Here is a 14,949-nt window from a genome sequence, read left to right on the forward strand (position 1 = left end):
GTGGTTAGTGAAAAGAAACTGTGGATCTTGTGGTAGTTCTCCAATCCACTAAAATGCATCTTCTGTCTATCTCTGCTCAGCAATTTATTTAGATAGCTAAAAGTATTAGCCCCTGTTTGTTTAAAGGAAGAGCATAAGATTTAGAATGTTGTCAACTAATGGGTCTCTAAAGATGGAAAGTTTAATATTTTCTTCTTTTCTTGCCAAAGGGAATATGAAAATATATGCTTCGTTGGAAGGCCATGGCGAATTGTGGATGGTAGCTTGAATAAACCAGTGTGCAAGGGAATGATGGAAGCCTTGCTGTTTCACGTTATGACCAAACCAGGCATAACAGAGCACTGTTTATTGCAGCATTATGATGGAGTGCTCCAGCCTGCTGTTGTCCTGGAAATATTAAAGGTAGAGTGGCTTTTGAATGCCTTTTTTATTAATCTGGAGTACAGTTGTCATACTACACAAATCATATGTATGTAAAACGTTTGTTGTAGTAGACCGATTTCAGGTCGTCATGCAAGATTATATCTGTGTACAATACTTAGCTCAAATTCTGTTTCCTCGTTTGATAAAATACATAACTTCTCATAATACAATACATGAGATAGTCACAGCATAGTAATAAGACCACCCGTATTAATAAGCATAGATAAATACATTCATTGGGATAGGTCACTAATTATACCTAAGAATTTTTAACACTCACCAATTTATTACAGTCAGTCTCCGAATCAGAATAGATGGATACAGTAGTTAAAAAATTATTTCAGGGGCGTGGCCAAGATGGCAACCTGGTAAGATGCATCTTCGTGGCTCTCTGCTCCCGCCCGTCTAGGCTGCATAGGGAGGCATAGCTGGCCGGTCTTGAATCGGGGGGACATACGAGGCCTCGGCTGCGGAAGCCTGGGCAGATCCTGCCCATCTGTGGCCCCTACTGTACGTGGCCCCACCGCCTGATTTTGTGCTGTGGAGGAGGACGCAGCAGAGAAGGCAGCCCAGGCCCAAAGACTGAGCAAGAAGAGTGTGGCTTGACCGGGGAGCTAGGCGAGACTGGCATAGAAGGGATTCAGCTGCAGTTGGCCCGGTGAGCATGAGGCATCCCCTGGTGACTTATTTAGGGCTATGGCCATCGGGGAGCAGCCGAGATCGGAAGCACACCACCCCCCCTTCCGCGAGCCTCTTCCCAAATATCGGGGGCAGTCCAGAGGGACAGATCCGGGGGTGCACATGTGCTCCGAAGCTTAGAGCAATTGCCAATCACCCTCATGCTGTGTGGAGCCCCTCTACATTTAAGGTGACCCAGCGGAGGTGACCGCGCGGGCCCCTGGGTGGGTGGATTTATTCCTGGCCGGACCTGTTGCCTGAGGTCCACCTCTGCGCATCACAACCACGGAGGCCTGGGCTTGAGGGCCGCCCTGACCGGACAGGAGAGCCCATCGGGGCAAGAGGACGAACAGGGAGAAGCTGAGATTTAGCAGGAGCGGGTGAAAGAAAAAATATACGCACCTCTGTGTGGTGCCTAAGTGCCCGCAGGACATCCGCACTAGACTTGCTCATACTCCAGACAAAAGCAGCAACGTGGAGCTATGACGGCCGCCAAAGACTAAAAAGACATATCAGTGAAAGACATGCTGCTCAAATCAACGTCTCCGCAGGTGGAGGGCCAACCCATCGCTAAGGGCATGAAAGAGGGGGAGGGACTGGAGGCCCCAGTTAGCCGATCTTATATAGAATTACTTTTCTCCTCCCTGCTGGAAGATCTGTCTGCCATGAAATTGGGTTTGCAGGAGTTACGCCGAGACGTAGACTCTCTGGGAGAAAGGGTGAATATCCTAGAGTAGCACGAAATGTGGCGCGACGAGGAAATCAAAAGCCTCCAACAAGAAGTCCTCAAGCTACAGGAACAGAACCTTGACCTTCAGGCCCACACCAAGGACCTGGAGAATAGGTCCTGGTGGAACAACATTCACATCCGTGGTATGGCACAAGGGGAGGGGGCACAGCGGCATCGAAGCATTGGAGGTGGACCTCTTTCCCTCAATTCTAGGTGAGCCCTCAGAATTCTCAAATTAGACCGCACCCATAGAGTTCGTCCTAGGAGAGCAGCCCTGGCCCCCAAGCGGACATTTTGACCTGTGTGCAAGATTACCAGCTAAAAGAACGTATACATCTGAAAGAAACACGTTAGTTATAGATTCCTTACCTTAGAAGTACCCCAAGGCGTCAGACTGGATCCGGAAAGTTTTTTCGTCAGCAGTAACTCTGCGCGTCGGAAGGTGGCGTCGGTGGGCTCCGCGTTCATCGACACTGCCCTCACGCGCTGACATCAGTTCTTTCTTTTTCTGTGCCAGCTACCGCAGATCCGGGAAGAGAGGTACCTCAGTCAATTTTTGACTAACTTTTTCTCGACTTTTGTCTAATTCTTGTTTTGAGTCTCCGTTTCCGAATAGGTGCACAAGGGGTTCCCCGTTTCAAGGCCTGTGGTTCCTGTAACGACTGATGTGGGTGACTGATCCGTACTGCGTGTGCCTCTTTTGTCTGAAGCGCAACCACAATCCCAATTCGTGCTCCGACTTTTGGTCGATGGCGTCGAAGGCTTTGCAAGAGCGATTCCAAAAGCTGTTTGAACGCTGGCAGTCTGCTCCGCGCCGTTCGAGGTCCCGGCCGGGAGGGAGGTCAAGGAACCGGTCGCAGAGCCACCACCATTCCAGTTCGAAATCATCAAAGTATTCGCACTCACGGTGGGGTAAGTCGAAGCATGTCGAAGAAGCATAGTCGCTCTTCAACTTCTCGTCGGTTGACCGATCCAAAGAGGGACGTGGTGGTGCCCCTCCCGCCGCTCGTGCGCACGGAGCCTGAAGGGTTGATTTAGAGTTTCCCTCCCTTTCCGGGACCCGGACCGACCCCCGCCCAGCTTCGTACGTTCTACAAGGTGATGCATGCCATGTTTGGGCGGAATAACCCCGCCAGCACGCCTTTGGGACCGTGGACTCGGTTGGGGGGCCTAGGTCTTTGTTGTCTGCGGCTTCGGACCCGGCTCCGCAGGCCCCCCTTGGATCCAGGCATGGATCCAGATCGGTGCCTGTTGACCTTGTTATGCCACCACTGGCTCCGCTCCTCACGGCACCACTCGCGCGTTCGACACCGGTCAGCTCCCCGCCCGGCGTCGACCCTTGCCACTATCCCAACGTGGACACGGAGCCGGATCGGCATCGTCCAATGCCGAATCCGGCGGCAGGTGCGGTTTATATGCCCCTGTTCACTCCTGGGGTCCCTTTCCAACAACAGTGGCACCCAGAGGATGATGAGGTGGAATGGGAGGGGTCAGGTGACCCTTTAACTGACCAGTTAGACACTGAGCAGCACTGGAGAGAGGAACTGGGGGATGCCAGTGGTCTTGACACCTCTCCTGACCTTGGCATGTTGTCTCCTCCTACCGTGGCTACGGAGGAGGGAGCATCCTACGCAGTGCTGTTGCATAGGGCGGCCGAGACACTCAACCTCGAGCTTCCTGTGAGAAGTTGGCCTGATATATGATGCTCACTAGTTCTAGTGATCACCTTGTATCAGTCCAAACAACCCTTATGGTGATTGGTTGTAAGTCAACCTTATAGACCAGCTATCCTAATGGTAGCATGGACAAAGCAGTCTTAGGCTAAACTCTTTTGGCATGTGAAGCCAGCTGTTTTACCACATATAACCCCTTGAATACCAGATGAAAGGACACCACACAGATTGTTATGAAAATAAACAATATATTTATTAATAACAAACACCTCTGAACTCTTTATGAGGTCAGAGGGCTAAGCGCATGACAATCTCTTAGGAAAAATACGATAAGTTGCACAAAATTACAATGGTGCCCTAGGGGCACGACAAACCATATACTAAGTAAATGCTATAAGGAAATCGATAGAAGGAATGGAGCTGTCCAGAGGCTGTAGGTTCGCTGGGACTACACTATCCTAACCACAGGTAAGTAATAGGAGGCCCACGGAACGCGTGTGCAGAGTGTGAACTCACACGCGAGATGCGGAACAAAGTCAATGGACAGTACAGTTTACGAAAAAGGTAAGTACGGACAGTCTTTACTATCTAGGACTAGAACGACTGGAAATCTGGACACTAGGAGAGTTAATCTACCCTTGAGCACCGAAATGCTCTTGTTACCTCACCCACGGGCTGCGGGTGCATAGGAGTCAAAGTGTGTCGGGTTTCCGCGTCGAAGTCAATGGAGCCTTGAGGAAAGATGCTGCAGGCGACCAAGTGGAAGATGTCAGGTGCGATCCACGGGTGGATCGAGGAAGAAGAGGACCTGAAAGCAGAGGGGACAATGTTCACAGTCACTAGCCAGTGACCGGAGTGGAACCAGGAGGGAACCAGATGCTTTCGTCGCGATCAGGTGAAGAGTGGACACCTGTCTCGGCAGCCACGTGGACCAGGAGGTGTCTTCGACGACCAGGATGGAGGCATGAGCTGTCCCACGCAGGCTCTCGTTGTCGGCGGTTTCGGGTCCGGATTTGGAGTCAACAGGCCTTGGCAAAGGCAACCCACGCGGTGAGTGGAAACGACGTCTGGAGTGGACCAGGAGGGTCCGGGGTGCTCCTCTTTTGGAAGGGAGCAAGGGCCAGTCTGGAGCAACCAGACCAGCAGTGTAGTTTTCAAAGATCGTCGTCTAGGAGGTCACTAGCCAGCCGGCAAGTGACCAGACAACGCGTCGGTCAGCAAACAGGCAGAAGGGCCCCACGCAGATCTCGTGGATGCTGGAGGGCTGATCTTCGGTGCAGGAGCTGCTCGGGGCTGGGGCATCCCAATCCCCAAAGCACTTTGTCGAGGTTACCTCAGAAGTCGTGCTGGAAGCGAAGTGCAGTTTCTTTCAAGATGGCCGGTCCCACGTGTCTCGTCGCACCCACGGATCTCAGCTGTGTGGCAGATGTAGGTAGAGGTCGGAGAGGTCTGGAAGTCCGGGTCTCGTCGGGCTCTGAAGTCTGGATCCTCGAGGGAAGACGACAAAGGGAAGCCGCTGGGCGCTTGATGGTGCCTGCTTGTGCAGGGTGGACACTTCTTGCCCACAAGGGAGATTTCTTCAGTCTTCTGTGTAGAAAGTCGAAGTCCAGAGTTTCTTCTTGTAGAGTTTCAGTTCAGGATTAATCTAATCTGGAATGGGACCAGCTCCTACCTTTATTCTCCTAAAGGGAGCTGCACTACGACTAGGTCCCTCCCATGGGTGGGACCAGGAAGGGGGGTGGCGCCAGAGCTGGGGCAGGGGTGTCCCAGCAACTGGTTTGAACCGGTGTATGCACAGGGCACCTTGTGTGCCCCAGGCATGTCTCATTCCTTTCTGGCCGGTCCTACCCAATACACAAAATCCAGTCTGGTGTGGTGCTAGAACCTCCCAAGGCAGGAAACCCTTTGTCCAAGCCTCCCTCGCTGGAAGGACTCCCAGCAGCAGGAGGTCAGACTTGTGTCTGTGGTGGCAGCATCCATTTTGTGATGCTGAGGCTCGAGTTAACTTTAACCGGGGTTCACAGTTACATACATGTTGTGTCCCTCTAGAAGGGTGGAATGCTACCTCCGTCGCCAGAACTGGCGAGGGGGTAGTATTCCAATTCGTATGATACCTTACTCGACATGTTTTGATAATGCTATACCAAAGTTAGCATTCAACCGCAAGATTATAATGCACTTAAGAGTATATGGTATAGCGTTATTAGGACTTGGTTCCGCAAGCTGCAGACAGGCTCAGCTCTTGCCAGAGCACCATCTCACATAATTCCAAGCACTCTGCCCTCAGGATCGATAAGGCCTACCATAGGAGTGACTGATAGGAGGATATGTGTCCATTTTAGGGTTAGATATAGGTATACTATGTCTTGAGCTCAAAATGTCCACGGACTCGATAATTCTCGCCTCGGTGCCTACTCGAATCGTGGGTTCACACTCTGCAACTCTGGGCAATAGCTTGCTTAATCTCCACTACGGCCCCACCGCGATGAGATGCCTGGTCGTCACCTTGGGGATGCCCAGTAGGGGTAATCTCGCAGGGAAAGGCCAGGAAGGGTTCCCAAAGCAAACGCCTTGAGACCTTACGGTGAAAAGGCGCTATATAAGAACGTATGATTTACGATTTATTTATTTTTACTATATCTACAGCAAAGGGTGATTACACCACCTTGCCCCAGCTGTCTTACCAGCCAGTTGTGTCTGTTTAGATGGCCAGCCAGGGGTGGCATAATGCATGCTGCAGCCCCTGGTAGGCCTTGGATACACCTATGCCCTAAGTACCTATTGTACACTTTACAGGGGCTCACACAGGTTACCCAATACCCAATCTGGTATGTACCTAAAGTACATGGTATCAATTTAGAGAGAGAACAGCTGGGCTGTGGGTCTGATTAGCAGGCCCACAGCCACACTAAAGTCAAAAAACCAGAGAATCACAGCAATAAAAATGGGGGTGACCACAGGAAGCAGACCCTACTCTCCTAAATGGAGCAACCAGGAAAGCAAGTTAAATTCAAAAGAAAGTCCTCCGGGGGCTCACTAGCCAACGGACTAGGAACCGGTAAGACGCGTCGAGCTGAAATGCAAGAGCAGGCCCCACGGGACACTCGTGGAGTGTGGAGGCCTGAGCTTCGGTGCAAATGGTGTTCGGGTCTGGGCCTTCTCGTACCCCAATGCACAACTGCGAGTTACCTCAGGAGTCGATGCAGTTAGCAAAATGCAGGATGTCAGGAGTTCCGGTCCCACGTCTCTCGTGTACGCCACGGGTCTCAGCTTTGCTGGGATCGTCGAGCAGCGTCCGAGATGTCTGGAAGTCTGTGTCCTGTGTCGCAGAGTCTTCGTGATCCGGCGGGAGCCTCGACATTGCAGACCGGCAAAGTTGCTGATGGTGCCTGGTTGCACAGGGTGGTCACTCCTTGGCCACAAGGGAGATGTCTTTCATCTTCCAGTCGAAATGGAACGTCGAAGGTCCAGGATTTATGTTTCAAATTTTCGTACAGGGTAATCTAAAGTCCTAGGGACACAGCTTCTATATTTATACTAAGTTTAGGGGTTGGACTACCTGAAAGGTCCCTCCTATGGGTGGACCTGGGGAGGGGGTGTTTACACCCCATCCCTTTGACAAGTTTAGCGCCAGAGCTGGGGCTGAGTGCCCCAGCAACTGGTTTGAACCGGGCTATGCGTGGAGCACCTTGTGTGCCCCAGGCAGTGCCTGAAAAGCATTCACTGAATGCAGTTCTCCCTGTCCCTAAACACAAAAGTCTGTCTGGGGTGGTGCTAGCACCTCCCCTGACAGGAAACCTATTGTCCAGGCCTCCCCTGCCAGAGTTTCGTCCAGCAGCAGGAGGTCAGACTCGTGTCTGTGGCAGCAGCATGCATTTTGTGATGCCGAGGCTCTGTTTAACTTTAACCGGGTTGTACAGTAACTACATGTCTTCTCCCTCTAGAAGGGTGGAATGCTACCCCCACCGCCAGGACTGGCGGTGGGGGGGGGGGGGGGGTAGTATTCCAAAGTGTTTGACACCTTACACAACATGTTTTGATAAAGCCAAACCAAAGTTAGCATTAACCGCGAGGATTATAATGCACTTAAGAGTATATGGTATGGCGATATCATAGAACAGCTATAAGGAGATGGTTCCGAAAGCTGCAGAGGGGCTCTGCTCATGCAGGTGCACCCTCTCACATAAAACTCAGCACCCTGCCTTCAGGATTGATAAGGCCTGCCATAGGGGTGACTGATAGGTTTATATGTGCAGTGATTTAGAATAGATATAGTGAACCTATATCTAAGTAAGGGGTGCATGCACCCCCTTACACAGGCTGCCTTAGCAGACCTGTGGTGTCAGTTTGAATGGTCTCTCAGGGGTGGCATAATACATGCTGCAAACCCTGGGAAGCCTCTGGGGTACATATGCCCTGGGTACATGGTGTACCATACACTAGGGATTGATAAGGGTACCCCAGTATACAATCTGGAGTGTACCTAAAGTACATGCACAATCAAATCTGAAAGAGACACGTTAGTGATAGATTCCTTACCTTAGAATATCCCCAGGCGTCAGACTGGATCCGGACATTTTTGCGTAGCAGTACCCTTGCGCGCGTCGGTAGGCGTCGTCTGCGGGTCCGCGTCCATCGTTGGCGTTGTGGGCACCGTGATGACGTCGTCGGAGTACTTAGACGCCGCCTCCGTGTGCTGACGTCAGTTCTTCTTTTTTCCGCGCCAGCAAGCGCAGATCTGGAAAAAGCAGTACTCTAGTCACTTTTTGACTAACTTTTTCGATCATTTTTGATCATATTTTCGAAGTCGTTCGACTCCGATCGGTGCCATAGGGATGCCTGGATTCAAGCACTGCGAGGATTGCGACCGCACGATGTCTGTCACGGATCCTCACCACCTGTGTCTAATTTGTCTAGGCGTCGACCACGACGACAAGGCCTGCTCCGACTGCCGCGCTCTCTCTTCGAAAGCCAGGCGGGAGCGGTCCCGCAGGCGACTCGAACTCCGGCAGTCGGCCCCACGCCGCGAGAGGTCCCGGTCCCACGGGAGGTCGAGGGGCAGGTCGCGGGGTTGGAGCCACCACAACTCCGAGAGTCTGCATCACTCCTCCGGGTCGAATTCGTCATCAGGTAAGAAACACAAGAAGTCGAAGAGGCGTCAACGCTCTTCTGGCTCCCCCCCAACTCTCGCGTGACGCGGCCGGGGGTTCCGGTGACACCGCCCACGTGGCTCCGTTGGAGTCGCGGGCGCCGCGTCCAGCTCCACACCCTCCGGTCCTTGGGCGAGATGCGACGCCGGAGGAGATCGAGCGCTTCCTCATGGCCATGAGGTCCCTTTCTCCTCCGACGGGCTCCGCGGCGCCTTCGGGCCCAGCGGACCGGTCTGGGGCCCCTGGCGGGTCGGGGGCTTCGGCCCGACGCCGTCGGGTGCTTCGGCCGCGACGCCGCCGGCGCCTTCAGGCCCGGCGCCGCGGGACCCCACTGGACCTGCTTCGGGATCTGGGTCGTCGCCGGTGGACCTTACGACCCCCCCGGCGTCGGTCCATCAGGTGTCACCTCCCTCGCTCCGGTTCTGACGTCGGTGCTGCGCCGCTGGGCGCCGTACCAGACCGCACTTGGGGACTTTTCCTTCAATGAACCGGCCCCATTGATTGACAACCCTGAATTTCAGGAGATGGGTGATGAGGAGTATTGGGAGGGGTCTGAGGACCCTCTGACCCGAGAGTGTCAGTCTCAAGAGGACTGGACAGGTGACCTTGGGGATGCCAGTGGTCTGGACACCTCTCCAGACACTGGTTTTGTCTCGCCTCCTATCGTGGCTTCGGAGGAGGGGGCAACATACAGTGTGGTGTTGATGAGGGCTGCCAAGGCCTTGGGCCTTGAGCTCCCCGTCGCGGCCGTGAGGACTAACCTCCTCACTGATGTCCTTAAACCGCAGTCATGCCCGACACAGCCTCTGCTGCCGTTTAATGAGGCCTTGACCGACGTTCTTTTGGGCACTTGGTCCAGGCCCGCTACGGGTTCGCCCGTAGATAGGAACGTGGCCAGACGTCACCGCCCGGCCCCGGGCGACCCAGTTTTCCTGTCCACCCACCCCACCCCGAGAGCCTGGTCATCCAGGCGTCCACTTCCCAGACCGCATTCCCGTCGGCTCCGCCGGACAGGGAATCCAAGAGGTATGAGATGTACGGTAAGAAGGTCTTCTCCTCCCTTAGTCTGGGACTGCGGTCTTCCAACACCGCATGCCTCTTGGGCCGCTACACCCACTCCCTTTGGGATACGGTTGCGGAAGTGCTGCCGGAGTGTCCGTTGGAGGTACGGGCCAAACTCGGCCAAGCCCTTGTGGAGGGCCGGGACGCAGCCAAATATTCTATCCGGTATGGGCTGGATACCACCGACTCATTAGGTAGAGCGATGGCAACGACGGTGGCGATTAGACGCCACGCCTGGTTGAGGTCCGCCAACTTTTCGGCTGATGTCCAGAACACACTGATGGACATGCCGTTTGATGGCCGTCGCCTTTTTGGCGACAAGGCAGACCATGCGCTGTAAGGACTCCAGGGCTACGGCCAAGTCCTTGGACCTCTCGGCCCCGCGCCAGCAAACGGGTGCCTTTTCGCTCCTTTCGTGGCCAAGGAAGGGGCGCCCCCACACGTGCCGCAAGCCACATGCCGCAGACTACCATCCAGCGCGGTGGCGGCCGTGGAAATCGCTGTGGAGGCGGTCGGGGACAACGGCAAGGCCAGTACACACCCTTCCCCTCAGCATCCGCCTCAAAACCCTTCAAGTCCGTGCTTTTCGGCCCATGTGACGCCAGTGGGGGGCAGGGTTCACCGCCACCACTCTCACTGGCGCACTGTCACTTCGGACAGGTGGGTGCTGCAGATCGTCCGAAGGGGCTACTCCCTCCCCTTCGAGACGACCCCTCAAGCCATGCCACCGCAACACCACCGCTTGTCGGGGGATCATTTGAGGCTTCTGCAGGAGGAAGTTTCGGCCCTCTTGGCCAAGGGGGCCATCGATCGCGTTCCTGGGCCAGAAGTAGGGTGTGGTTGTTACTCCCACTACTTTCCGGTACCCAAGAAGGGCAAAGGAGGCCTACGCCCTATCTTGGACCTACGGAACGTCAACGGCTTCCTCCGGAAGGAGAAGTTCAAAATGCTGACTCTGGCTAAGGTCTTAGCTGCCCTGGCCCCAGGAGACTGGATGGTAGCGTTGGACTTGCAGGACGCTTATTTCCACATCCCCGTCCTGCCGGCCCACCGGCGTTACCTGCGGTTCACGGTAGGCCATGAGCACTTTCAGTTTACCGTGCTCCCCTTCGGCCTTACCAGCGCCCCACGGGTGTTCACGAAGGTGATGGCGGTGGTCGCAGCTCATCTGCGCAGGTTAGGGGTTTCAGTCTTCCCCTACCTCGACGACTGGCTGTTGAAGGCGGGCTCGCCCCAGACAGTCGTCAGCGACCTCCAGACGACGGCAGACCTCTTGCACCAGCTGGGGTTCTCCATCAATGTGCCGAAGTCATACCTGTGTCCCTCTCAGAAGCTCCTTTTCATCGGAGCAGTTCTCGGTTTACCCACCTGAACAGCGGGTTCGGGATATTCAGGCTCTGATTCCGATCTTTAAGCCGTTATCCCGAGTTTCGGTCAGGTTGACGCTGCGGCTTCTGGGGCTGATGGCCTCCTGCAACCTTCTGGTGCGTCACGCCAGGTGGCGGATGCGGGCTCTGCGGTGGGACCTGAAGTTCCGGTGGGCCCAGCATCAGGGCAACCTGTCCGACCATGTCCTGATCTCGGAGGGCACTGCGAGACAGCTGCAGTGGTGGCTCACGGACCGCGATTGGGTCAGAGGCAGATCTCTCTCCCTTCCCCAACCGGAGCACGTAGTTGTGACGGACGCGTCCCTCCAGTGCTGGGGAGGCCACATGGGAGAGGCGAGATCAGAGGCCTCTGATCTCCGGCGGAGTCCCAGCTCCATATCAACCTTCTGGAGCTGCGGGCGATTCGTCTAGCACTGAAGGCATTTCTCCCCTCTGTCCGGGAGAGTGTAGTGCAGGTGTTCACGGACAACACCACCGCCATGTGGTACTGCAACAAACAGGGCTGGGTGGGGTCGTGGACCCTTTGCCCGGAGGCTCTGCGACTCTGGCAATGGCTGGAACGTCAGGGCGTGACCCTGGTTGTTCAACATCTGGCAGGTTCTCTGAACGCCAGGGCGGACGAACTCAGCCGTCGGTGCATGATGGATCACGAATGGCGTCTGAACTCGGACGTGGCGTAAGGCCTCTTTCGGCAGTGGGGAGAGCCTTGGTTAGATCTATTCGCCGCCGAAGTGAACGCGCAATGTCATCAGTTCTGCGCATTGGAATTTCCAAGGCGGCACTCGCTCGGAGACGCTTTTCGTCCCGAGTGGAGTTGCGGTCTATTGTACGCCTTTCCGCCTATACCACTTCTGCCCAGAGTGCTGAAGAAGATCAGGCGCGACCGGACACAAGTCATCCTTGTGGCTCCGGACTGGGCACGAAGATACTGGTATCCCGAGCTACTCAGTATGTCAGTCGATCCCCCGGTTCGTCTGCCTCTTCAGGAGGACCTTCTGTCGCAGCAGCAGGGGACGGTCCTCCACCCCGAACCTGTCCAGTCTCCACCTCCATGCTTGGAGATTGAGCGGCGACAGTTGAGGCCATTTGACTTGCCTCCTGAAGTCTGTAATATCATTCTGGCAGCCAGGCGTCCCTCCACAAAGTCGGTATACGCCTGCAGGTGGAACAGATTTGTGGCGTGGTGCACAGCAAAGGCTGTGGATCCTCTCTCTGCCCCTCTTTCTGAGGTTCTTCTCTTTCTTCTTTCTCTTGCCCAGCAGGGCTCTGCTCTGGGCACTGTCAAGGGCTATCTTTCTGCTCTTTCAGCCTTTTTGAGGCTGCCTGATCAGCCGTCTTTGTTCAAGTCCCCTATTGTTAATCGATTATTGAAAGGCATCACGCATACGTTCCCTCCCGTGCCCTTTGTGATGCCTCAGTGGGACTTGAACTTGGTTCTTTACTTTTCTGATGTGCGCTCCCTTCGAGCCACTTCACAACTGTCCTCTTCGTCTTCTTACTTTGAAGACTGCCTTCCTGGTAGCCATCACCTTTGCCAGGAGAGTGAGTGAGCTCCAGGCTCTATCCTGTAAACCCCCTTTCCTTTCGGTCCATCCGGACAAGGTTGTGTTGCGGACAAGGCCCTCTTTCCTGCCCAAGGTAGTCACAGCCTTCCACATTGGGCAATCCATCACCTTGTCCACCTTCTTTCCGCCTCCGCATCCCTCAAGGGAGGAAGTGAGGCTCCACCGTCTGGACCCAAAACGTGCGCTCTCGTTCTATCTGGATCGCACATGCCAGTTCCGGGTGGATGACCAACTCTTTGTTGGTTACGTGGGCGCTAAGAAGGGGAAAGCGGTGCACAAGCGGACCATCTCGCGGTGGATCATCTTGTGTATTCAGCCGTGTTACTCCTTGGCTAAGAAGGAACCCCCTGTTGGGCTGAGGGCTCATTCCACTCGAGCCACGGCGACAACAACTGCCCTGGGCCGAGGAGTGCCCTTGCAGGACATTTGCCAGGCGGCTACGTGGGCCTCGCTGCACAAGTTTGCAAGACACTATTGCCTGGACAGCCAAGTCCGGAGGGATGGCTTCTTTGGCCGTTCCGTCCTCCAGGACTTTCTGGTGTGATTATTGGTTCGCAGACCCACCACCGGGGTTGGTATTGCTGGGGTATCTATTATAAGGTAAGGAATCTATCACTAACGTGTCTCTTTCAGATGCACAAGTTACTACTTGTGTAACGATATATCTGTAAGAGACATTAGTTAGTGATAGATTCCTTACCGACCCACCCATCCTCCCCGTTCTGCGAACCGATATCTAGAGTTAAGGTCATCCCCTTTCAGGGCCCTAGTTTCAAGGCACCAGTGTTGGTTTTTAGCATAGCTCTGCGTTTCTGGCGCGGAAAAGCTGTGTCTAAGAACTGACGTCAGCACTCTGAGGCGGCGTCTAAGTACTCCGACAATGTCATCACGGCGCCCACGATGCCAACGACGGACGCGGAGCCGCAGACGACGCCTACCGACGTGCAAGGGTACTGCTACGCAAAAATTTCCGTATCCAGTCCGACGCCTGGGGATATTCTAAGGTAAGGAATCTATCACTAACTAATGTCTCTTACAGATATATCGTTACACAAGTAGTAACTTGTGCTTTAGGGAGAAAGCAGATAAACTGGGGTCCTGATTAGCAGGATCCCAGTTAGACTAGTCAAAAACCAGCAAAACACCAGGAACAAAAGTGGGGGTAACCATCAGTCAGATTCCACCTTCCTACAGAGACATTTTTAATGGAATGACAATTAGAATTGTTGAATTTTTTACGGAGTACTTCATATTTGTGTCTTGAAGACTTATACAGGATCTCATTTTGAAGTGATACTGGTATGCCAAGGCTTTCCCTTGTGTTTTCATTTACCAAAGTAACTACTAATGTAACTAAGACCCTCTATTGGACTCTCCTACTTTATTGGGGGATTCTTTTGTAAGCACCTTGTGAGGAGGACAAGTTGAACAAAAAACGTTTACTAATATTTAGGCAGAAGACAGGCCATTCCACAGTAATTGGCAATGTTTTGTTTTTAAGAGACCCAATTCAGATGGATACTTTTTACTATAGATTCCAGACTGGATATGAAATTTTCACACAGTGTTCCTGCATTGTGCTGAGTGCCGCCGCGAGAATCAATGTACGCCTCAATCTGCTGTGGAAGTGGAGAGGAGCTGCATATCAGCACCACTATTGAGCCCCGACTTCTGTTCCTTTCTTTCCTCGACTTCAGTCGTACACCTGGAGCTCCGCTCCCTTCTCATCGGTTGACAAATTCATTCCAAAATCTTTTTTATTGTGCTATGGAACAATGACCCCATCGAAGACTACAAAGTTCAAAATGTGCTTTCACTGTGGGAGGGAGATGACCATGATGGACCCGCACCAAGTGTGCCTCTGGTATTTGGGCTGAGGGTATGACTCCAAGTTGTGTGGAGAATGTGCTCTCATGTACCAGAAGGCGATCAGTGGCCATGAAGTGAAGCTGTATCTCTTCAAACATCGAAAGAAGACACAGACCTCACGTAAGTCCTACTCCAGGTTTAGGGCACAGTCTCGTTCCAGCTCTCGAGACTGCTCTTGTGAGCGGTCCTCTTCACAATCAAGGTTGTCTAGTTGGTAAAAGTTTAAATCTAAGCAGAAGCAAAAGAAGTCAAAGCTGACTCAGCCCCATCCCATCACTGTCTGTCCAAAAAAATAGTTGGTTGGTTGGGTGTCAAGGTGCCAACCAATCTTGCTCCCAATCCCTGGTTGTGGAGCAAATCTGTAAATTGGTTGTGTTGCATCCCATCTTTTCTGGGCCATTTGTGACAATG

At 53.6% G+C, this 14,949-nt stretch overlaps 1 protein-coding gene across 4 annotated transcripts in view; it reads left to right on the forward strand.

Annotated features, from left to right (window-relative positions):
* The window catches only part of GTF3C1 (general transcription factor IIIC subunit 1), a 2,559,884-nt gene that overhangs the window by 2,529,394 nt on the left and 15,541 nt on the right, over positions 1 to 14,949 (forward strand). For all 4 annotated transcript variants that reach the window (XM_078662887.1, XM_078662886.1, XM_078662885.1 and 1 more), the window contains exon 36: positions 210 to 402. In XM_078662887.1, coding sequence (XP_078519013.1) covers positions 210 to 402 — 193 coding nt within the window. The remainder of the gene's footprint in view (positions 1 to 209; positions 403 to 14,949) is intronic.

Source organism: Lissotriton helveticus, chromosome 10 (genome assembly GCF_964261635.1).
Source record: "Lissotriton helveticus chromosome 10, aLisHel1.1, whole genome shotgun sequence".
NCBI classification, from domain to species: Eukaryota; Metazoa; Chordata; class Amphibia; order Caudata; family Salamandridae; genus Lissotriton; species Lissotriton helveticus.